Raw genomic sequence first — 23,384 nt, 5'->3', positions numbered from 1 at the left:
TGACAGATGATCTTTCAATACATTTTCAAAACATTGTCGGCTTCATAAATGCCTGCACAGTAGTTGGAAACATGGATATTACTATGATCTATCTCCACATACGTACATCAATCAAGATGTTATATTCACATAGGTAGACAGGTACATTCCGCTATTCTCTTTCAGGGTAAGTAACACAAATAACACAAAAGTCATGTGTAAATGAATTTAAATCTAGTAAATTCATTCAAATAGTTTACAGCGACTTTCTGGGAGGAGCCTGCTGGTGGTGGCAGCAAAAAAATCAGCTGCCTCCGAATTCCTGGCTACGTACCTGTTTAGAGGATCTTCCATCTGACGTCTTATCAGGTTTTCTTATCCTTCAGGCAAGAAGGAAAGAAGAAATTGTTTTGCTGGCAAAGGCTCTTCGATTTTTGCAGCTTTTGTGCTTGCAGGGAAAGGGGGGCTAGCCCAAGGCAGAACGGCTGTCCGTGCTGGGAATTTCAAACTGCCTTGTGCAGGACAAAGTAGGTCTCCCCCACTCAGTTCAAAGTTTTGTTTGATTTAATCTTATCACGAGCTGAATCCATTTCCGTGGACAATAATTGTTTATCAACATTTTAGCTTCTTTTCTTTTTCTCCTCCGAAAAATTATTTACTTAGAGGCTTTTAAAATGGCGCCGAGCAGGCTGGTTTCTCCGGTAATAATGAACACTTTTTGTTAATTCTCACAAGAATTCACAAGAATTCAAAACAAAAGAGATTGCTTATCATATGTTTTGGTTTCATAATAGGCCAGCAGAAGCTTTTTAAATATTTCCATTTCTACAAGAATTTTACTCCTTCATTAACTTTGCTTATCTGGAAGTTAAATGGTGATGAATCTGCTGAACGGTCTTGTTACAATGTTTACTCACTGAAAGTTTTGCCAAGCCTTAAACTTCAAAATAAAAGGGGAACTCAGCCTCTTTACTTAAAGCTGCATATTCAGGCAATAGAGTTTTATTAACTGCAGGCAGATAAATTTAGAAATGGCTTCAAAACCAAATATTAACTTGAAGTTGTAAATTTTTTTTTTATTACTATTCAAAATACCAGCTTCAATTTTGTAAAAGGCTTTCTTATCCAGCTGCATTACAAGATGGCGATTTTATAGCTTCTGCGTTTGATATATGACACACTCAATCAGCTCTATTCTCCTGAAGACTTCTCCTTATTAACTGTTAAAAGTCTATAAATAGTATCCCATTTAAAACCGAGGGGAGCAGAGACTTTGTTTGTTTGTGCGTTTTTTATAATGGCTCCCAAATCGAAGCAGTCTAAGCGTTTCCTTAATAATACATCTCAAGAAATTGTTACAAAATCGCTGCCCTTGCCTCCCACGCCCTCTACTGGAGATCTCTTAACGCAAGAATTTCTTTTTGAAACCCTTAAAGAGTTCAGACAGGAAATTAAACAACTTTTATCGGACTTATATGATAAACTGGACGCCAAGATTGCTCAAACAAGGGAAGATACGATCAGAGTTATGACTGTTATGACAGACTATGTTTCTGAAATGGAGGACAAATTGGAACTTTTGGAAAAAACTAATTCTAATTTGACATTTAAAATTCAAACGTTACAACAGGAAGTTGAAAATGCTCAAAAACAACTCGTTATGATAAATTACAATAAGACTGCGTTTGCAATAAGAGTCAGAGGATTGCGTGAAAAGGAACAGGAGAATTTGAAACAGACCTTTTTTGAGGCTTTCAGACGTTCGGTGGGAAGTCCGGGATTTAACTTTGATTGGCAGATTCAAAAAATTTATCGCCAGAACTCGTGTGTAGCAAAACAACGACAGCTTCCGAGGGACATAATTATATATTTCACCACAAGAGAATCCAGAAATGCGATAATACAGAAGTTCTACAATAACAGGCTGCGAATCGATGGACAGGACTTGATTGTTTTTAAAGAAATACCATCTCAAATATTAAGAGCAAGGAGAGACTACACTTTCTTAACTGAAAAACTCAGAGATTCTCAGATACAATATAAATGGGAAGTGCCATCTGGTACCACAGTCACATTTGAGAACCAAAAATATCGTCTCAATTCTGTTTGCGAAGCCCGAGATTTTTACTACAAAACTCTGAAGGCGGGACTTCCTGATTCACCCGGACTTGGAGAAAGACAAGGAGAAGGAGAAGATAAGCAGCGGGACACGTGGCTACAAGGCGGAGGGTGTTGCTTTCCCCTTCCGGAAGGGCAGAAGAGTAAAGAATAAAGATCCAGCTATGCCTTTAAAATACTTCTTAAATTTTTAATTTGAATAAAATTTCAGGACTCCTGTCTGGTATAAAATGACAAAGCTGTATACCGATGAAGAGATATTGAGACTGAAAGAAGCGGTGCTGAATTTGGACATATATTGTATGGGACATATAAGACTTGTTTGAATCTTAATTTAAACTGCGCATGATCTATTCTTTGGGGCGAAGAGAGCGGAGACCATAGTTTTCTTGGATTGTGGTTTGGGATGAATGGAGTCAGGTGGCGTGGGGTAGATGGAAGGGTAGTGAAAGTTCAATTAGATTACCTTGATCCAGAATGTAAGCTGATTTTTGTATAAATTGTTATTTGAATACAAGGTTAAGAAAGATTATCTGGAGAGTCTACACGAGGGTGGAGTAAATATGAGAGGAGCAATGGATGAGGATAAAATATATATGCGGACACGGGTAAAGGCAGGATGGGAGGTATAGAATTTATATGCGGAAGCAGGTAAAGACATTGTTTAAGATTTTAAAAATAATGAGAAGCTGAGTTTAATGTTAGAGAGTATATTGACTTCTCTTTCTTGGGGGGGGGGTTCCCCCCCTTTTTTTCTTTTTATTATTCTTTTCTTTTTTGTTCTTTATTTTTATTTTATTTTATTTTTTTGTAACTTCTAATCTATTTGGTTTCAATATACTCCAGACTTTGCTTGATAAAGAACGATGCCGGGAATGGGACCTGGGAAGTCGGAAGGGGGTCAGGGAGGGGGGTTCAGGGGGTGGGTGGGGGGGAGGGTGGAAATATAGACTCAATTTTCAGAACAATGAATGCACTTGGATACTGTTGCTTTTTTTTTCTTTTTTTTCTTTTCTTCTTTCTTTTCCTTTTATTTTTCTTTTGTTTTAGTACAAAACAAATAGACCAATGAATACTAGAAATACACCGAAGCAAGGTGTAGAGGGAAAGAAGAGGGGGGAATTAAGAGGGAGTGAAAGGGAATGTAAGGAGGGTGAGATGGTGGGAAGGGGAGAAAGGAATGGCTGAGGGGGAGGGGAAGTAGAAGAGGGGATTGTTGGAAGGGAGAAATGAAAGTTGGAGGGGTAGAAGGAAGGGTGTATGTAGGATAGAAGTGTTATGAGTTGTTTATTGCTTCTTTTTTTTAACTGCACAGTATTTAAGTGATTGTATAAAGGAAAATGAAAATGTAATAAAAGAATCTTTGATACAAATAGTTTACAGCAATGTAGTTTATCCTTCACTCTAGCTGTCCATATCTTTCTACCTTCAAAATATAGTTCCTCAACATCTATACACAACTCCATGCATTGCTTTTGTACTTTACAGTACTTTTAAATTTCATCTAGTCATGAGTTTTTCTGCAATACTCTTCCTCTGAACCCATTTACCCTTTCATTTCAATATTTATTTTGCAATTCAATCATTTCTGTTCAATCAAACCACAACATATTTCATTTATGCTCAAATCAGTATAAATAGCATTCATTTATTCTTGACTAGTTTACCATGGCAATTGATTCATATTACTATGTGTGGGTAATCTAAAATCATATTCACAGTTTAAGATGTGGAAATTTAGTAATTCAAGACCTGAAGGACCAGATGTTTAGATTATATTTGGTATTTTTATCCACCTATCAAGTCCTTTCCAAAGATCTAAAAAGGTATTAAAGGTATTGTTGCAGGATATAAATTATTCCAAACAAAACTGTCTTTTCCAATTGACTGCTAGGAATTTTTGTGAATGCTGACGGTGTTGAAGTGATGCTCCAGGTGTTTTGGCATTGTACGCCTATCACAATTCAAAGATAGTAATCTTTGCTTTCTTTTGTAACAGTCATTCTATTTGCAGGTCTTTGTATTTTGCGATTTTCTTCCATTATTTCTCTTCTATGCTGCTGTCTCTAGGTATTGACATATTGACTATTAAGACTATTTTGATTATTATTACATTTATATGCTGCCCAATTCCCAGTGTCTCTTGACACACTTGTTACTTTGATTTAACAAAGTAGACAGAAACACTATTACACAGACATATTTTTCAACATTCTGTATAATATACCATATACTATATTACCCTGCAAGTATTTTTCTTCTTAATATGTCTCATGTTTTTTCTTTGTTTTATAAGCAAGTTTCACTGTTTACAAAACTCACTGGCTTGCTCTACAGTTTTTAAAAATTGTGTATAACTTGTAATATTCACCCCATTTTCTTTACCAAATATAGGTACCTTGTTCTTTGATGCGTCAATATTCAGATTATACAGTCTAATAGTCACTGGAATTTATCTGAGTTTTCAACAGGACATTGCCTGCATATGAAAATATATGTAGCTATGTTCCCAAACAACACACTGTACAGTCTACTGTTTTAATGCAAATAATTCACTAAACATTCCATTTATTTTCATCATATATCTTATCACATTCATGACCAACTTTCCAATTCATTCAAGCCTTTTCATTTTATTATACTTTTTCTAAAACAGCAAGGGTAAAACAAAATAACTTTGCATGAGTAATGATTGATCATATAAAATAATTTTATTGTACAATCCACTTAAAGAATTGTCAGTTTGAGTATCCAAAGCAATTTGAAGACAAAGGCACACTTTGCAAAGATATGAGGAGATCAGAGTTCAAAATCTGAACCCAAAAGAGCAGTTCTAGTCACATAAGCAAATTTCATGACTTAAGTTTATCCCATTTTCAAGGTATTGTACTTAGAAGGAAAGCACACAATTGTATCCATGCCACCATGAGCGTTATATAAACACAAATTGTAAAGTTAGTGTGTACATACATAACACAATATACTAAACATGGGGTGTATGTGTACAGTATATATGTATGCCTATATTAATCCTAAATGTGAGATAAGGGCTGACACAATATTCTATGAGTCATAAAATACTGATACTAGGGTTACTATAGTGACTTTATAGTCCATAACCTTAGTTTCCTGTATCCATATTTTTTAACAGATGTATGGCTCTTGTAAACGTGCTGTGCTAAACCAGTTTGCTCGATCCGACAAATTTTCCAGCTTTTGTGATCCTGAGAGCCGCGGTTACCTGCATCCTTCTCGGTACCGCGGCTGTCAGGGATTCCCCCGACGTAAATTGCGTTATCCTGAAAATTTTGCATCGCCTTCTCCACTCCCCTTCAATTTTGGTTCCACCTTCTTTGGGCATATCTTCCGGTGCAAAGGAACGGAATTTGCCGCCGCCGGAGGAAGAGTTTCCCCATCTTCCCTACCCTCCCAATGACTTTGTCCCTGACGGAGGTTAATGGTACTGGCGGAGCGGTTGAGGAAGTGACTTTGTGACAGGATTGCCCAACCCCACCCCCCTTTCCCCGAGACACGCCGAGAGCCGACCGACCTTTGGTAAGCCGGGGTCAAATTCTAAATGACGTCGAATGCTACTTTTCCAATATTCTTAATCTCGATGAACTCAGGGCGGGATGAACCGAAAGCAAAATGGGCGGAGGAATTATTGAGACAGGGAAATGACGTACTCTCCAGGCCCTTGCTTGCCCAATCGCTAGGGCGAGTTTCCGGCTGATTGCCCCGCCCGTTGCGTCAGAGAGGGACAAAGTCATTGAGGAAGGTTGATTTTCGGCCTTTTAGAAGAGTCGCCCGTCGGGGAGAAGGCCGGGGAGTTACGGGTGTTCCGCCATTTTAGGAGGTAAAGTGCTGAGGGGGCTGTAAGGGGGGTCTAATGTTTCTCATTTTTCATCCCACTGTGGCGAGTGAGAGTTTGTCCATGGGAGAGCCAGGGTGAATGTTCTGCAGGAGAAGATTTGCTGCTAAATACTGTATTTTTTTTTTCATTTGAAGTTTCCTGCCGCCATGTTTTCGTCTATTGCGCCGCTTGTGCGGCTTAATCCATTCCACGCTCCTCAGCTCGAGTTGCACCAGAACAGCTGCGGCCCGAAGAAGCGCCTGATTGAATCAGAAGAGGTCTCCTGCACTCGTCGGAGCCTCGCAGCCGCTTCCGCGGAAGGTGAGGCGTGGGTGGTCGGGGAAGGGCAGTTCCTTCCTTGGAAAAGGGTCTCAGCCTCTCCCTCGTGCGCCTGATCCGTCAGGTGGCACGGAGTTAGTAGGGGAATCCATGTGCAATCTCATTGAGGACAAGTAAGGTCACCGACCCTTTGATTAATTTGTGAAACCTAATTTAAATCCAATTGCTTTGCCTTTCTGACGCTGAAGGCATGGGTGGATCATTTAGGGTCCTGACCCTAGTTTTTAGAAACATTGATCTGCGACCTTGAGTGACCTGTTTTAATTCAGCAGGAAATTATGAGGTTTCATAAATTCAAAAGATGCTACTCCCCCCCAAAAAAATCCCTGGGTGGAAGAAAATGATTTGCTTCTACTGTAACTAGTTAGCATAGGTTTCCTAATGCTAAGAATGTGATTTTGAAGGTCACAATGAAATTGATAGTGATAAAAAAATGTTACTGAGTTGTGAGAAGGGGTTGAAAAAAGTGCTACATTTATTCATAATATATAAGTTTTATGATAGCCAATATGTATTAAAATTTTAAAGGACTAAAGTAATATTTTAAAATGCTTATTTTAGCAAATGCCAAATTTCACTTAACACTAAAGATTACAGCATTAGATTATTAAATTTCAAAGGTCATCCATCTTACTCTTAAAGCAAATGTGTTGATTCTTTCAGCCACTCTCTTACGATTTTTAAAGACTTGTAGAGCTGTTGTCAGATGAATGAGGCATTCGTTTCAGTTGGCATTTGTACTTTTAAAAAGTATACATGCAGCATAAAAAGTAATGTAAAATAATCTTATTGGTGACTTGTCACAGTGAATGTTCATAGCAGTGCTAGTTTGGATTATAACTATTTGGGTTTATAGAACTTTCACGGTCCATACCATCTTGTACAGTGCTCTCTCTCTCTTGGTTTACATATCCATGAATTATATGCCTCTTGATTGAGAATAAAGATTCATCCTTTGAAATTTAAAAATACTCAATCTAAAGAGAAACAGATATTTTAAGACTGTCCTGTAGATCTATTAGTTGAACTCAGTTATGCCCCCCCCCTTCCATTACTCTTCTTATAACATGTTTTAAGAAGCAGGACAAGGAAAAAAGGGAAAACTGCATCTTATTCATTCTACTTTGTACTTTATACTATTTTTTTTATTTTGAAACAAATGGATTTGCATCTTGTTTTTATTCAAGAATTCACATTACATACATGGTGCCTTTTCCCATTTCTCCCCATAATGACTTTGTGGATAGGTTAGTTGAGAGAGAATGAAAGGCTCAAAGTCATGAGTAAATATCTGTGGCTGAGAGCGGACTTGAACTTGGATCTCTTCAGCATCAGTGCAGCATTTTTATCACTACAGCAACCTGTTGCTGCTTCTGTGTAACATTTGATACATATCTATTATACTATTCCTTTTTAGGATGAGGGAATGTTACTTATAGAGGGATATGGATGTGGCTATTGACCATAATCAGATCTACATTAGGGGTGATTCCCCCCCCCCCCCGTTTAGCAAAGGGGGAGAAAGTCGCGATACCTCACATGACAATGTGACACTACAAGTTTGACACTCCTGATCTACGTTATACTCCTAGATATTCAGTGGGTCACTATTGCATGTAACTCAGAACTTTCTGAATCCTACTATTAAATCAAGCTATAGTCAAATAATTGCAGAGATAACAGTTGTTCACTTGATGCTCCAAGTACCTATGAATATGTATAGGTATTCTTTAAAAATTGAGAAAAGATCTTACAACAGAATTAGATACCAAGATCTGCAAGGATGTTTTAAATATGAAACAAATACCTCACTTTTACATTTAAACTAATTGGATTTTAATTTAATTACTTTTAGATTAATCTAATTGGATATTGTCCTAATCCTAGTATTTTCTGGTATGAGGAATACAACAGAAAAGTACTGCATTAAAATAAATGGATGATTATTTTTTCATGAATGATAGTTATGGCTGTATTTTAAGTTGTATTCACTTATTGAAATTATTTGATCATTTTCCTTTAAAACTTTTTATTTCTCTTTTTAAGCAGAAGAATATAGCTGTGCATATGGCTCTGGCAGATTCTTCATTCTTTGTGGTTTTGGTGGAATTATTAGTTGTGGTACTACACACACAGCATTGGTTCCCTTAGATCTTGTTAAATGCCGAATTCAGGTTGGATTTGCATGTCAGATGAAATGAATTATATAGCATGCTAAAGTGTGAGATCTTACTAATCAATGAAAATGTATATTTCACTGAAGTTTCAGCCTGGCATGTGATTTCCTTAACAGCATGGTGTGTCTTTTCTTTACTACAGAAGAATATAGTTGTGAATATGGATCACTCAAGTTTTATGCTCTCTGTGGCTTTGGTGGAATATTAAGTTGTGGTCTGACACATACAGCAGTCGTACCTTTGGATTTAGTGAAATGTCGCATTCAGGTTTGTATATTGCCAAATTTTAGAAAATAACTTCTGGAATAAGACACTGAATTCCATTAGGACACTTCTATTTCTTTTAACTCTGATAAATGTAATTAATGCATACTAAGATATAAAGTAATATTAATTACATAAGTCCTTTTAAACATACTGTGCATTAAAAATATTTCTCATAATATTCTGAATTGAATCAAATTTGCAATATGTTATTTTTGAAAAGACGAAATAGTAATGTTTCCTATTTATTCCTGATAGGTTCATAAATAGTTGAAACCGTTATCACTTCATTATTTGGATATATGCTTTCAAGTTAAACACTGCAGCTGTAACTGAAATGCAGTTTAAAGGATAGTCAACTTCCTTGTGAAAATAATATTTCTGAGCCGCCCAGAGTTGGTTGGAACTGGGGGGGGGCATCAAAATTTGAATAAATTGTACATCCATACTAGCCAATTTTGAGATGGCAAGAAAGATGAATTCCATAATAATCGTGCCAATGCTGAAATTAGGATAAATTTTAGTTCTTAAATCATGAATCAATATCTATTTCTATTGATGTGGTTGTATAATATTACATTAAATCAAGGATGTCAAACTCAATTTCACTGAGGGCTGCATCAGGGTTGTGTTTGACCTTGGGGGGGATGGGTGTGTGTGGGCAGCTACATCACTTCTGTTGGGGTGCCTTTGTTGGCCTGAGCACTGCCAGCAAAAATGGACTCCCAACTACTGTTTTTGGCTGCAACAGCCTCCTACAAACCTCTGCCAGCAAAAACGGAGCTCAAGAGGGCCACCTGCAGCTCTTGTGAGCTCTGTTTTCAGCTGCGATGCCCTGCAGTCCTCTGCCAGTGAAAACTGAGTTCAGGAGGGCCTTGCGTGCACCGCAGGCTGGTCCTTCACTGTTTACAGGTTGGGCCACGGACATGAGTTTGACTTCCCTGCCTAAAATGATAACTACAGCCGCTCAGAAATCTTACAAGAATTTAATTCAACTGTTATGTCTTTCTAAAGCAGCTAAATATCTTGAGGAATCTTTTTTACTACTTTGTGATCCAAACACATATTGCAGAAAGTGTAATCCTGCTTATACTGAAGTCAGAAAAGCCAGAAAGTAAGAGGAAAGTGAAATGGAACAAGTCAGTAGAGGGCGGCATGAGGTAGGAAGGTGGGAACAGAGAGACTGAATATGCAAACAATACTATGTTTTATTAATAAAATATTCTAGGATTATTGAACAGTTTATTTTTTATCATATTTAGGTAAACCAAGAATAGCTGCTAAGAAATTTTCATTGTTTCCTGATATTTAAGAATTTGCAGTTTTCCTAAATATCAGGAATATTTTTCTCTTAGTGCTTCTACTCCATATCTATTTTGCTGTTTTAACACTATTTCTATTAAAAAATACTACATTCTTTTAAGTAATACAATCTTAGTATATATATGTAGTCTTTGAATGAAGATTTTCCTTAAAAGAATAAAAGATTCTTAATAGATTAGACCTATCTCTAATCAGATGCTCACCAAATAATCACTATTGCCATTCATTCCTGGGTCTTAAAATGGAGTGGTTAGTTTTCAGTGCTATCATATATTGTTCCCATCGATCCTGTCATGTGATAAATAAATCCCACAGATTGCATTTATTCACAATGATGTCAGTTTTTCTCCAAAATACATTCCTGGTTATTTTATTAACATTCAATAGAATGTAATATGCAGCTATCACCAGTTAATAAAATATTTCCATGTATACTTCAACAATCTAGATAATCTAGAAATTAACTTTTTAATGCATAATAAAACATGACTTTACTTTCCTGAATGTGCTCAGTAATACCAAATTATTTTCATTAAGATATCTTCTAATTTCGTATACAGAAAACCTACCCTTTTCATTAATTTAATGAAAGAAATTCACTCTACCGTAGCCTGCATTCCAAATTGCAGTCTTCCGCAGAACATAGGCTTATAAATATTGCCCATAAATACTGGTCATAATTTTGATTGTGAGATTTTCACATAAACTAGTCTAATCTTTAGGCAGATAATGTTTTTTAGTTAACATAGTTAGCCTCACGACATTCATCATTCTCTACTGATACTAAGAATACTGGTCAATTTTGGCCAGTATATACAAACAAAGCCCAGTTTACCTCAAGCAAGCTTACATTATTATATATAAATAAGGAACTCGAATCTGGAAATTACCTTGCAAACCAACATACTGTTGCCCACTGTTTGAGCAACTAGAAGGTATTGCAGCATGCTGATAAAACGATTAGGATACAAGTTAAAATTGCTTATTTAAATTTTATATATCATATATTTTAGCAGCATCAAAACTTGGAAACTTTCTGCTAATATTCTTCACATGAAAACTACATTCTGCTAATACTTTTCACATAGTTATTTTTCCTTTTTATTCTCTATTTCAACAGAGCCTTTACTTTCCTAATACCTCTTAAATTTATCTTGCAACTAAGCATTACTGCTTGATTTTCCCCTTCATTCTAGTCTGTTAGCCACTTGAATACAGATTCTAACTGCTCTTTAATGATGCTTCTATCATTTATGTGGTATGTATATGTACACATTTAAACTTTATCTCTTAACATTGATAATTGAAAGTAGCAACTCTGTCGCTAAACAGCGTGGTTGTAAAGTGTGACAAATGACTGCACAAACTTTTGACAGTCCCAGTTGATGTCTTTAGGCAAATCTTACACAGTTGCAGCATCCCACAGTCATGTGACAACCATTTGCAACCTCCTGCTAGCTTCTCCATTGACTTTGCTTTTTGAAAGCCAGTAATAAAGGTCAGAGATGGCAATCATGTGACTCAGGGACACTGCAACGACCACAACTAAGTGGACCTTTTGTAAGCACCCCTCATTCAGTATTGTCATAACTTCAGTTGGTAAACAAGTAATCATTCAACAAGCAACCATTTATAATATTGCAGCAACCATTTATAATATTGCTTATTTTAACTTTTAAAAACATGTTTAGGTGGATCCTCAGAAATATAAGAGTATCTTCAGTGGATTTTCAGTCACTCTCAAAGAAGATGGTGTTCGTGGCTTGGGAAAGGGATGGGCTCCAACCTTTATTGGCTACTCCATGCAAGGACTTTGCAAATTTGGTTTTTATGAAGTTTTCAAAATCCTGTATGGTAACATGTTGGGAGAGGTAAGTTCTTGCACTTCTTAGCTTAGGTTCATTTTCTTCTGATTTGTTCAGTAGAAGTTTTATGACTTTCTGCTTTGCTATAATGTTTTAGGAAAACTCATATTTGTGGCGTACATCATTGTATTTAGCTGCATCTGCCAGTGCAGAGTTCTTTGCTGATATTGCTCTGGCTCCAATGGAAGCTGCTAAGGTTCGCATTCAGACACAGCCTGGATATGCTAATACATTGAGACAAGCTCTCCCCAAAATGTATGCAGAAGAAGGTATTTGGGCGTAAGTATTTGAAATTTCCTACACAGGCTTATTTTATATGTGTTATTAAATCTCTTACAGAAGCAAATTAAAGACATGTTCAGATTATATTGCAACAGTTCTAAAAAAACCAGCATGATCTAACATGCTTCCTTAGATCCATCTTTGTTTGATATCTCTTTGCTGAGTTCTGCTTATAGATTTTGTCATGAGTAGCTCCAGCTAAGAGGGATCAGCAACTTTACCGTTGCACAGTCAAAGATGCTTGAGTCATTGGCATGTAAGAATAATATACCTTCATTCTAGTCACTTATGTTCTGATAGAAATGGCTGTACTGTGTGTCATTTTCTCCTATCAGAATTTGGCTGGAGTGTGGACATTTATAAAAGGCAGCTAAATTGTTTTTGCAATTAAAGCCAGGAAAGACATCTATATCAATTTTTCTTCTACCTTTCTAAAAATTAACATCACAATTTTAATTTTATGGAGCTCCTAAAACTAGAATTTTACCACCTTTGGCATGATTTTGCTCACTGTACCTAAAAGCTTTGAGTTGATTGTATATTCCTTTTTAATTCTGAATGCAAATATATCCATATCTAAATTTACACCTCTTCTTTCAGGAGTTTAATTGTAGGATAATGCAAGTGAACAATGGTGGGTGTTTTTTTTGGGGTGATTCCTTTTAATAAAAGCTCCAGAAAATTTCCTAATTTCTGATTATTCTGCAGTTTCTACAAAGGAGTTGTTCCACTGTGGATGAGGCAGATTCCATACACAATGATGAAGTTTGCCTGTTTTGAAAGAACTGTGGAAGCTCTTTACAAATATGTTGTTCCTAAACCAAGAAGTGAATGTTCAAAAGGAGAACAGCTGGTTGTTACATTTGTAGCAGGCTATATTGGTAAGGAGCATTTCTCAACTTTTTAAAAAAGGTGGTGATGGTGGCAGTAGTTGCAATAGACCAGCTATTTTCAATATGATGCAACACAATGTTCTAATTTTCAGTTTGGATAATGGCTAATAATTTTAATAAGAATGAATATTTGTTGCAGTTACATGGAAATTTATTCTTAATATAAAGCTTCTGTTACACACATATCTGTTGAATATAAACTTGTGGCAATATTGTGAAGTCATTGCAGCAAGCTACGGTCATGTGATCGTTACTTTCTGGCTTTCCACAAGCAAAGTCAAAGGGGAAGCTAGCAGGGAAGGTTACAAGTTGTTTCTGGAAGCCATTCTCACCCACTTTTTCTCCCCTACTATGGAATACAAGAGAAAGATCCCAGGAATTTTGTACTCAATAGGGTAAACCTGTCTGCAACCCCCAACCGACACTCCTTAGCATCTGGCTACATCCACATAGCATTTTTCCATCTGCTCATACCATTCCCCCCCCCCCCCCAATTGTTCCCCAGTTCCCACCCATGTTGTCCCACCTGTATTCTCCAGTACTACCAATGGCCCTCGCCAGCCTGGCCAAACATCACAATATTCCTGCCTCTTGGGTAAAACAATCTGTACAGTTGTTTGGTGGCAACAGCATCCAGGACTATTGGGATTGCCATTACTAAGCAATGCAGTCACATGACATTGCAGTTTACAACATTATACAGCAACAACAATTCTGATCCCAATTGCTGTCATAACCTGAGGGCTACCTGTAATAATTCACTAATTAATTAATTGAAAATTAATTCTTTTCAGCTGGTGTCTTCTGTGCCATTGTCTCACACCCTGCTGATTCTGTGGTATCTGTGTTGAACAAAGAAAAAGGCAGTTCAGCTGTGTCAGTACTGAAGAGGCTGGGATTCACAGGTAAGTATCAAAATAAAGGGTTTTTTTTTAAAAAAAAGAGAATGTTTTTGATTACTAATACTGGTGTCTTTCTCATCAGGTGTATGGAAGGGTCTGTTTGCCCGTATCATTATGATTGGTACCCTGACAGCACTACAGTGGTTTATCTATGACTCTGTGAAAGTTTATTTCAAGCTTCCTCGTCCACCTCCACCTGAGATGCCAGATTCCCTGAAGAAAAAGCTTGGTCTTAAAGATGAATGATGGACTTGAACGGCTGATAATGAAGCATTGTGAAACTCTATTCTCATGGCAGTATAGGACAATGAAACATGCTTGGCTCGGGCTGTCATTGCTGGTCAAAATAAAGAATAACTAGAAAGACTTTGTTTCCTAATTTTAAGTCTGATAAGAGGAAATGCTGTCATCCTAATAAAGAAAAACAACATATTTATGAAAACAGTCTTTTATTTACTAAGTTCTACCTTTAACCTTTCTAAATCTGAAAGGAAATGAAAAGTGCACATATTTTAATTTTACATTTACATGTAATATTTTGTTCTAATATGAATTAAATGATTTTTGAAACAGTGATCTAAATGGGTACTCCTAATCATGTATACTATCAATGGTGCAATACAACAAAATATTTTAACCAGAGAAAAGGAAAAAGACTACATTGGATAGGAAAATATCCTATACCATTAAGGCTATCACAAGCAAATTAACACAGTAAGAATAAAAATTGCAAATTTATGTTATAAATACATCTGCTTCCAGGTTAGATCTACCTCAAGCATTCAGTTTGAATCGTATGGATGAATCTTTACAGAGTTATCAAAATATTTGAAATATATTCAATATATTTAACATTGATTTTGAAGTTCAGAATTAAAGATAACAGTTACTAAGTTTTCAGAAGTAAATAGATACAATTTTGGAAACCATAAATATAAATATTACATTTCTTAAGTCAGTGATCCCCAACTTTCTGCCTTAGTGGCCAGGGGGAAAGGGGGATGGTTCTGTGTGAGTTGCAGGCATGCACACCGCTTGCACAAACTGAGCTTTGCATGCAAGTGCAATTACCGCCTGGTCACCGATTCCAAATGGGCCAAGGCTCAGTAGTAGGCTACAGCCTGGGGGTTAGGGACCCGTCTTAAGTCTTGAACATTATTTGTTGAGGATTGTTAGAAAGCATATTACCATATCATAAGAAATCAATTATGCCCATCGTGTTAGTGAATTACAGCAGGCACAGGAAAATATTTTAATAATGAAAATCCTTAAAAATGATTTTGTCTAACTACTAAAATCTTGCATCAGAAATTCTCCAATGCTGGGGGTTTTTTTAAATAAAAATGCTGGAAATATTTTGCAGAAACACGATGCAAACCTAAATTTTATCAGATTTTCACCAATGTTAAAAGGTATTGCATTTTCACTGATAATTTAAAACTTGTAATTTCACTTGAAGAATGTCTAATTCGGACATTGAAACAAAATTGCCTGTTTGAAAATTAAATTTGCTATATGCAGCACATTCTTTTAAATTGTATGATTTAACATAACACAACTTTATTATTATAAGGTACTCTTGAGTTATTAGAATTAAAATGTTCTTAGATGTGTTCCTATTTTAAATAGTTGTCAGTTTCAGTCTGAACTGAGGTTAAATTAGATAGCTTTTTATTCAGGAGAGCAAGTTCCTTCTGGCTTTCCAATAGATCCCCAAGTAATCTTCCTATTCTCAATGTTAATTCATCTAATATGAGTAGCAAATGTGCCAAATCATTCTTTAAATTGTGGACTTTAGGTTTTAACTCGTTTGCAAAGGCTACCGTTGTCAAAACTTTAGCTCGATCACTTTCCAATTCTAAAAGTTTATTGAGTTGCTTGGTAGAGTCGGCTTTCAACTCAAATGATTTTTCCTTTATGTACTTTACTTCTCTGCTATTTTCAGATGCAATATTTTTTAGCTTTGTAGTCCTGTCAATGCTACTAGTAAGAACATCCCCTATATTCTGTATTATGGCCTTTTCAACTTTATTTACTTTGTCTTCTAGAATTTCTAGATTCTCTACTAATAAGGATATATCTGTTTGAAGACCTGAAATGCGTCTAATGTCAGTCTTCACATCTGCAATTTTTACAGAGATGCCCTTAGTTTTTTCCTCATGTTTAGCAACGGCATCAGAGAGAGATGTTAAATTTCGATGGAGCTCCTCCTCTTCTTGAATTAACCGATTGGATCTTATCTGCATGATGCTAATCTCATTTTGCAGATGCTTCATCTGAGGAATTACATTAAGATCTTCCAGTTGTTTTGTCAAACTTGGTACCATCTCACACTAAAAAGTAAAAAGTGATATGTTGAAATTTATGTATGTTCAGATTTCCTGCAATGAAAGGTAATTTAAAATTCTCCAGTTTTATCAGAAAGCTGTTGTAAAGAAAAGGAAAATATTCTTAGATGCTTTCCTTAGCTTATTAAATAAAGGATAAGATTTGTGAGCCTTTCATACTGACATAGAACTTGGATATAGTGGTTACTGTACAAATTATAAGAAGCTTCCCACTGACTGTTATTAAACTTTCTTCATGTGATTTCCAGCAAGTATCACTGCCATAGACCAGCATAAAAGCAATAATATTGTCATCTTCAATTTTACTGGATTGAGAGTGAGATAAATGTTTAATTTTAAAAAGCATAAAATTAAAAACACACATAAAAAGCTTAAAATAATATACTTAGCATTTATTCCAGCTATTTTTCCCACTGTTAATCCTGTGATGTATTTTGGAGTAAGAGAAAATGATTGGACCAAGGTCAGGCTATGAACTACCATGCTGAAAGGGAACCTCAATCTTGGTTTTCCTAGTCTCAAATTATAATGCCTTATTTATTACACCAGACTGGTTACTTACACAGCTGCCTCATTATCTGTATCATAGAATCAAGCTTGACTTCTAGTACCTAGATACTTCCATGTACAGGTAGCCCTTGCTGAAGTCCATCCATTGAGCAACCATTTGGAATTATGATGGCATTGAACAAAATGACTTACATTATTGAAGTACTGATTGTTGCATTGCACCTACAAGTACATGAACAAAATTCAGGCCCACTGGCATTTATAACTGCATTTTGACCACATATCCATTGTTGCCAGCTACCACCACCACCCATCTCTGCTTTCCCACTATACAGTACAGTATTACTGTACCAGCTGGGCTCTTTTTCATGCCACTCTTTTTCACAACAATGCTGTTGGGATTTCTCTTACACCTTGCCCAGCATCTCTGTACCTGCTCTGAATGTCATTTCACATAACCAGACTTTATTTTGCAAAAAAAAAAAACCCAATAAAAATCTAGGTAGAAGGAGCCTCCTTTCACATCTCTGCCTTTTTGGAGAAACTTGTGAAAGGAGGCCCCAGGTAGGCAGACATGAAAGGAGCCTTCTAGGTGGGTACTTTTCTGAAAAAAGGCCCTGGTTGGTGTACAAATGGAGGTACTGAGTAAGACATGAATGGCAGCCCAGGTAGGGAGAAAGAGAAGCCCTGGTGGCACTGGTGCAAAAGGCAGTGTGAAAAAGGGCCCAGCTGGTACAGTGATGGCACAGATTGGCAGGCAGGAGTGGGTGGCAGAAGCAGCTGTAATTAGGCTGACAGCCAAAAGGGGAAAAGATTAGGGGAGATAGCAGGTGGGGGAAATTCAAGACAAGGCAGTCCCTTATATTATCTGGGCTTGGGACTGAGAGACCAAACTTAGAATGGCTTGACTAACAACTGATGGGATTCAGTTAACAAGCAACGAGCCCTACCAGACTTGTTGTTGCTAAGTAGTATGGTCATGTGATGTCAGACTTTACTATTGCAGCATTTCAAAACAGAAATTCTGGTCCCAATTGCCATCGTAACTTGAGGACTACCTACACTTTTCTTTAGCAACATACAAAAGAGGTTTGTAATCTGCCTTGTAGGATTTTCCCTCCCTTCCCTTTTCCTAGTGTTTTCATTCCCATCAAAATAAGTCTCATTCTCAACCTTTTCAACATAAGTCAGAGTTGTCAACTGTTAGTATAATAAATTATTAAATTCAAGCATGTTATCAGAGAATGGTAAAATTTCAAATACTTTATTGATCCTGTCAATTATACCATCAGTATCATTTTGCATTCTTTCACCAAATTAAGAGTTGTAATTCTTAGGAAAATGGGAATCATCCTGATCCTCATTTGTAATTTGTACATAACACAAGAAGCCACCATCTGGATGGGCTTATGAAACACCAACAACCTGCACACAACTGATGACACTATTATGGTAGCTGAAAACATGGATGATCTGCAAGTAATCTGATTATTTCTAATAATAAAAGAAACAGCGAAAAAATGACTATAATTTATAAAGAAATCAAAAAAATATTTAGAATGTGACTGTGAAAACATTGAGAAAACATAGTTTCTGCCTTTTATATAACCAATAAATAAACCAGAATTTGTATTTACACACACACACACACTGTATATTGCAGTACTTGATAAGGCAGCAATGAAGGCCTAGGAAAGATACTCAAATGCCAGGATGTAACATGCAGGCAATTTTCCCCCTGCTCTAGGGTAACGAAAGTTGGATTTGAAGTAGTGTGGAATCAGTACTCATGCTTTTGAATTTTGATGTCAGATTAGACTCCTAAGAATACCATGGATAGTGAGGAAAGCAAATGGAACATACACAAAATCTCTGAGGCACAAATAGCCATACTAAAATTATCAGCTGTTAGATATTTTATGCAAAGATCTATATCTCTTAAGAAATCTATAATGTTGATGTAGGTGGAAGGCTAACCTGCAGCAAGAGCTTGATTACAATGGCAATTGGAAATCCTGAAGAATCAAGTTCATGACAAATCATCCTGAAGAGCTTTGTGATCAAAACTGACTCAATGATATATAACCAAAATAATGAGCTTAATAATCACCAAATTATTTGCATTATTTGTCTACAAATATGAGGTGTCTCCAGTATGAATTTAACAATTTTAATAAATCTTCTAATATTTATTTTCTTTGTATACATGTCTCAAAAACAATGATAGCCAAAGAAACTTAAAGATTAAATAGCTGCCAATATCAATACTATTCACATATGGTGGGCTCGTTCTGCTGTTTTTGCAAAATAATAAAGCTTTGCTTGTAACATTAATGGTTGATTCTGTGGTATTAAGATGCTTCTTCATTTTTTTATTCAGCTATCTTCAGATTGCATGTCTTCAAGAGTGTTCTGTATGTTCATTATTTCAGTAGTAGCTTTCCTTATTTCATTTTCTACACTGATTACCTTTGTGATCATGTCTTCTTTTTTTATCTCTGCAGCAACAAGCTCACTTGATAGTCTAAGAATGGAATAAATAGCATTTTCGATTACTGGTAAATAGGTCTTGCATTCCTGCAGTTTGTGTTCAGACAATACAAGTTCCTGGTACAGATCATTACTTCTGACCAAAAGACTGTTGTGCTCTTCTTTTAATAATTCAGCTGTGTTTTTATCCAACTGCAGCTGCTGTTCAATCCTTAGCAGTTCATTTTCCTCTTGCCCATTTAATGCTTTAAGATTCATTATTGTACTGTCTTCTAGATCTTTCAGTCTTTCAGAAAGTTTTTTCAGTCCCTGATCCATTGTATTGATCTGGGAAATTATTTCACTATGTAAAATCTTGGTATCCGTTCTTAAGTTGCTGGTATTTGTATCCATCTCAGACGTGCTCATCTTCCAAGAGTCAATCACCTTTTGAAAGGTTTTGCTAATAGTCTTAAACTTTTTAGAACGTGCCTGTTGACTATTTTGAATATCTTCTATGAAGTTATGAAGGCTAGACACTTCTTGCTCAAAATCGGTTATCATGGAAACATATGAAGCAACCTCCTGCAGGACACTCGAAGATGCAAACTGCATTTTTAATACAAAACAATGTCCATCTTCACTTATTGTTTGCAAGTTATATACAGTGTATTTAAATGTTATCTGACTATGAACCTTTGAACGGCATGCCAAAAGCAAACTTCAAAAGGACAGAGGAGAATCAAAATAATTTAAAACATGGAAACAAGATGAATACGAAGCAAAAATCATTACTATTTTCAAATAAACAATGAAAGAAACATCAAGTTAGTGCTAAGTACAGAAAGGCAGATAGAATAACAGAACAAATAGGGCTACAAAGAGGAGAATTTATATTAATAGCGTGAAGAAAGAAAATAAAATATATTGTTTTTATTTTATAATATTTGATTACGGCCATTACTCCCTGAAATAAACAAACATTATTTCAAAAGACAAAACTGATCAGCAGAATTCAGCTGCATTTGGAAGCATTCATGGTCCAATCAGTTGACTATGATTTTCTGAAAATTATTCTTAAAAGCATACTGAAAATTTCAGATGTTAGATCATTCTAAACATGCAATTAAATCAGATTTAAATTATTATGTAGTAAACTGTTCACAGTGCTGTTCGTGGGAAAAACTGGAAGAGTGAGTGCTATGTACAGTGATTTTAATGAAAGGCAAATTATATATTTACAACTAATATATTACTGATTCAAATTGATGCTAGCTAAATTCAGTGGAAGTTATTTCTAAATTAGAATAGGATTGCAGGAAAATCAATTTTTATGTACACTTACTTTGAAAAAGATCCACTAAGTCCAATGACATTTACTTCCAAGTAGGTATACATAGTATTACAGGTTTTGGTATATTTCATTATTTAGATTTCAATCAAATGACCGATTTTAAACTTATTTTCAACCTAGATGTGAATAGTTAATGGTTTCACATATTTTCTTTAAGACTGTAAATGTCTGATGCAAAGTATCTTGCAGATTTCAGATAGTAAGAAATACCAAGTTTTATAGTAATATCTATGATATTTGAATTACCTTTTCAGAGATTGTGCTAATTTTATTTTCCATATCTTGAAACTTTACAGCTTCCTCCTTTAATATGTGATATTTCTTTTCTACAGCAGCCAGCTGAACAGACTGTTGAAAAAGAAACCTGAGAAATGTAGAAAAATCAAATGTTTATCAACAAAACATTTAAAAGTTAAATATTGCTTCCCCAATTTTAGGATAAATTACAGTAACAATTTAACACATCTGCACAAAAGGCTATCTAAGGAATTGTTTGTACCATAATATTCACCAAAAATATATAATTCAATGGAATTATGATAGTTTTACATAAATCAGAAATGCTTTTGCTGATTATAAACAATAATTTGCTAATTTTTGCTACAGAAGCACGCATCTACAAGAGCAGATTTTCAGAAGTGCCTAGAGAAAGAATTGTAGGAAAGTGTACTGATCAAATGTCAACAAACAAGCTGATATTCTGCTGTTATGTTAAATTAACATTTAAATCTTCTTTTCAAGAATAGTGATCAGTGATGAAATTTGACATAAATAACCAGATAAACTGACCTTTATGTCAGTTCCTTTGGTTATTTAACTCTTTAGCCAGCCTACCTCTATACATATATCACTAGATTTTTACTTCCAAGCAATTAAAGGAGGCCATTTCATCTTGACTTCATAACTGAATTATAAATATAACATTTAACATAAGTACAAATTGAAGATTAATATCATGTTATGAAAAGGTTACTTAAATTTAAATTATTAATTTTTTGTTGATGATAGAAAGGTCTGAAATAGAGTTGACATTCCTGGGGGTATCTGTAACATGAAAAACTGTTTGGCATTACTAGAAAATTGATCAACAATGTAAGACTACAGTTCGGTGTCTCTAAATGTAAGATTATGAACAGAGGGGGAAAAATCCTCCACAGAGTGTAGTATTGGGGATACTGTGTTAAGCAGAAAAGCAGAAGAAGGTTCAGATGACTGCAAAATGACCAAACAGTGTGGTAAAGCAGTTGTGAAGGCAAACAAAAATTCTGGGATAAATCACTAGAGGGATCACTTGTAGGAAAAAGGAGGTCTTTTCTCTATTATACAGGGGTTTAGTCAATCCCCAGTTGGAATACTGTTTCCAATTCTGAAGACCTCACCTAAAAAAAGATATAAGATTGAAAAATGGTGCAAGGTCTGAGGGACAAAACAAATCAGGGGAGATTGGAAACTGAGTATGTACAGCCTGGAGGGCAGAAGGAGGGGGGCTGTGTGTGCATGATTACAACTTTGAATATATATTAAGAGTCAATAAGGTTCTTAGTGGCAGTATTTTCAATGTTAAGCAATCAAGAACACAGAGGGAATAACCTCAATCTGATAGGAGGGAAGTTCAAAAGTAATGTTCGAAAGTTACTTCACAGAAAGAGTAGTGGAAGCTTGGAACCAACTTCCAGCAGAGGTAGTGGTTCCAATCATCAGTAACTGAGTTTAAACACTCTTGGGATAAACATGTCCATCATACGACACCCCCCCCCCCAAAAAAAAAGTAAAGAACACACAAAATCTCGAAGGGCAGACTCAGTGGACCTCATGGCATTTTTCTGGCATCAGTTTTCTGTTCCAAAAAGCTGATCACCCAGCCAAAATCAAGAAACGACACTTTTGTTGTCTTTTATTCATTACGTGCCATTAAGAGGAGTCAATTCTTAGCAATAATGCGAACAGTATTTCACCAGAACTATACAGTATCAGATTTTCTCTCATTTTGCTTACCACAATAGCCCGAGACTAGCAACAAGAGATAACAAACTTGAAGCTGTTTGCAGATCCATCCTCATGGATTTGGTACTCTTGACAACTTGTTTCTTTTGTTCATCTTCGTTTGGTTTGGAAATGTTTCCTTTCCTCCGCTTGACTTCGGACATGTCTTGATGCAGGATTCATGCACTGAATTGAAGAAGTGCGTTAATCTCCTAATAGTTTTTCCTCCAAAGGAAGCTCCCTACACCGTAAGTAAATCCCATTTAGTTCAAAGCCATTTACTTTCCACTAAACGTACCTAATGCTAAATCAATATTCCTCCTCTCTCTCTAGAAACCTACTCCTCTACTGTTGAGGGTGAAATCGCAGCGTTATTTATATATAATCATTTCCCTTTCCATCGCTCTCCCGTTTTCCCCTTCTAGTACCTCTACAACAGAAAGAGAAAACACTTGAATCCTCCCAATGGTACTCCAGCCCAGCGCCCAACTCGAAGCTTTATGGGAAGATTCTTCTTCGCCGCCGCCACTCCGAGATGGACCGCCACGTCCAAGCGCATGCTCGGCGATGCGCGCCCCCTCCCTTTCCGCCATCGCTTCGCTGGGCCCTTGCTAGTCAATATAGGCGGGGGGTGGGGGTGAGGGGGAGTGGCGGGATGAACGCGGCGCGAGCGGCTGGGAGGCGCGCAGTCGCAGGCTGCCACAACTGTCTCTTTGCCTTTCCAG

General features: G+C 36.2%; 2 protein-coding genes and 1 non-coding gene across 6 annotated transcripts; 2 read left to right on the top strand and 1 right to left on the bottom strand.

The window, feature by feature from the left end:
• Positions 1–5,797: 5,797 nt before the first annotated feature.
• Positions 5,798–14,427, top strand: SLC25A3 (solute carrier family 25 member 3). 3 transcript variants are annotated; one of them, XM_014051542.2, is made up of 8 exons: positions 5,798–5,953; positions 6,106–6,271; positions 8,609–8,733; positions 11,745–11,924; positions 12,016–12,197; positions 12,909–13,081; positions 13,888–13,998; positions 14,078–14,427. In XM_014051542.2, exons 2-8 carry the CDS (start codon positions 6,118–6,120, stop codon positions 14,239–14,241), a joined length of 1,089 nt encoding a protein of 362 aa, XP_013907017.1. In that variant the 5' UTR covers positions 5,798–5,953; positions 6,106–6,117; the 3' UTR covers positions 14,242–14,427. The 3 variants fall into 3 exon arrangements, with proteins under 3 accessions (XP_013907017.1, XP_087579448.1, XP_087579447.1); XM_087723322.1 differs by lacking the exon at positions 8,609–8,733 and adding an exon at positions 8,339–8,463; XM_087723321.1 differs by lacking the exon at positions 8,609–8,733 and adding an exon at positions 8,336–8,463.
• LOC148044089 (small nucleolar RNA SNORA53) lies at positions 12,319–12,558 on the top strand. Its single transcript, XR_015697795.1, has one exon. It is a non-coding gene; the product is annotated as a small nucleolar RNA SNORA53 (small nucleolar RNA).
• Positions 14,187–23,238, bottom strand: IKBIP (IKBKB interacting protein). 2 transcript variants are annotated; one of them, XM_014051543.2, is made up of 4 exons: positions 23,088–23,229; positions 22,672–22,845; positions 20,923–21,040; positions 14,187–16,328 (listed from the first exon to the last, which is right to left on the bottom strand). In XM_014051543.2, exons 2-4 carry the CDS (start codon positions 22,821–22,823, stop codon positions 15,612–15,614), a joined length of 987 nt encoding a protein of 328 aa, XP_013907018.2. In that variant the 5' UTR covers positions 22,824–22,845; positions 23,088–23,229; the 3' UTR covers positions 14,187–15,611. The 2 variants fall into 2 exon arrangements, with proteins under 2 accessions (XP_013907018.2, XP_013907020.2); XM_014051545.2 differs by lacking the exon at positions 14,187–16,328 and adding an exon at positions 18,104–19,931 and having other exon boundaries at positions 23,088–23,238.
• Positions 23,239–23,384: the final 146 nt, after the last annotated feature.

Source organism: Thamnophis sirtalis, unplaced genomic scaffold, assembly GCF_051295495.1.
Source record: "Thamnophis sirtalis isolate CommonGarterSnake01/CBP01778 unplaced genomic scaffold, rThaSir2_p1.2 scaffold_9, whole genome shotgun sequence".
Classification (NCBI taxonomy): domain Eukaryota; kingdom Metazoa; phylum Chordata; class Lepidosauria; order Squamata; family Natricidae; genus Thamnophis; species Thamnophis sirtalis.
The sequence above is the reverse complement of the archived record's forward strand: the minus strand, read 5'-3'. Positions and strand labels throughout refer to the sequence as shown.

What these genes read in the sequence shown, in the direction of transcription:
- SLC25A3 (XM_087723321.1), top strand. Translation starts at nt 6,118, where the DNA reads ATGTTTTCGTCTATTGCGCCGCTTGTGCGGCTTAATCCATTCCACGCT. An exon ending in GCAGAAGAAGGTATTTGGGC is followed by an intron (nt 12,198 to 12,908) that starts GTAAGTATTTGA and finishes ATTATTCTGCAG; the next exon opens with TTTCTACAAAGGAGTTGTTC. An exon ending in GAAGAGGCTGGGATTCACAG is followed by an intron (nt 13,999 to 14,077) that starts GTAAGTATCAAA and finishes CTTTCTCATCAG; the next exon opens with GTGTATGGAAGGGTCTGTTT.
- IKBIP (XM_014051543.2), bottom strand. Translation starts at nt 22,823, where the DNA reads ATGTCCGAAGTCAAGCGGAGGAAAGGAAACATTTCCAAACCAAACGAA. An exon ending in GCTAGTCTCGGGCTATTGTG is followed by an intron (nt 21,041 to 22,671) that starts GTAAGCAAAATG and finishes TACATTTCTCAG; the next exon opens with GTTTCTTTTTCAACAGTCTG. An exon ending in TTAGCACAATCTCTGAAAAG is followed by an intron (nt 16,329 to 20,922) that starts GTAATTCAAATA and finishes TTTACTTTTTAG; the next exon opens with TGTGAGATGGTACCAAGTTT.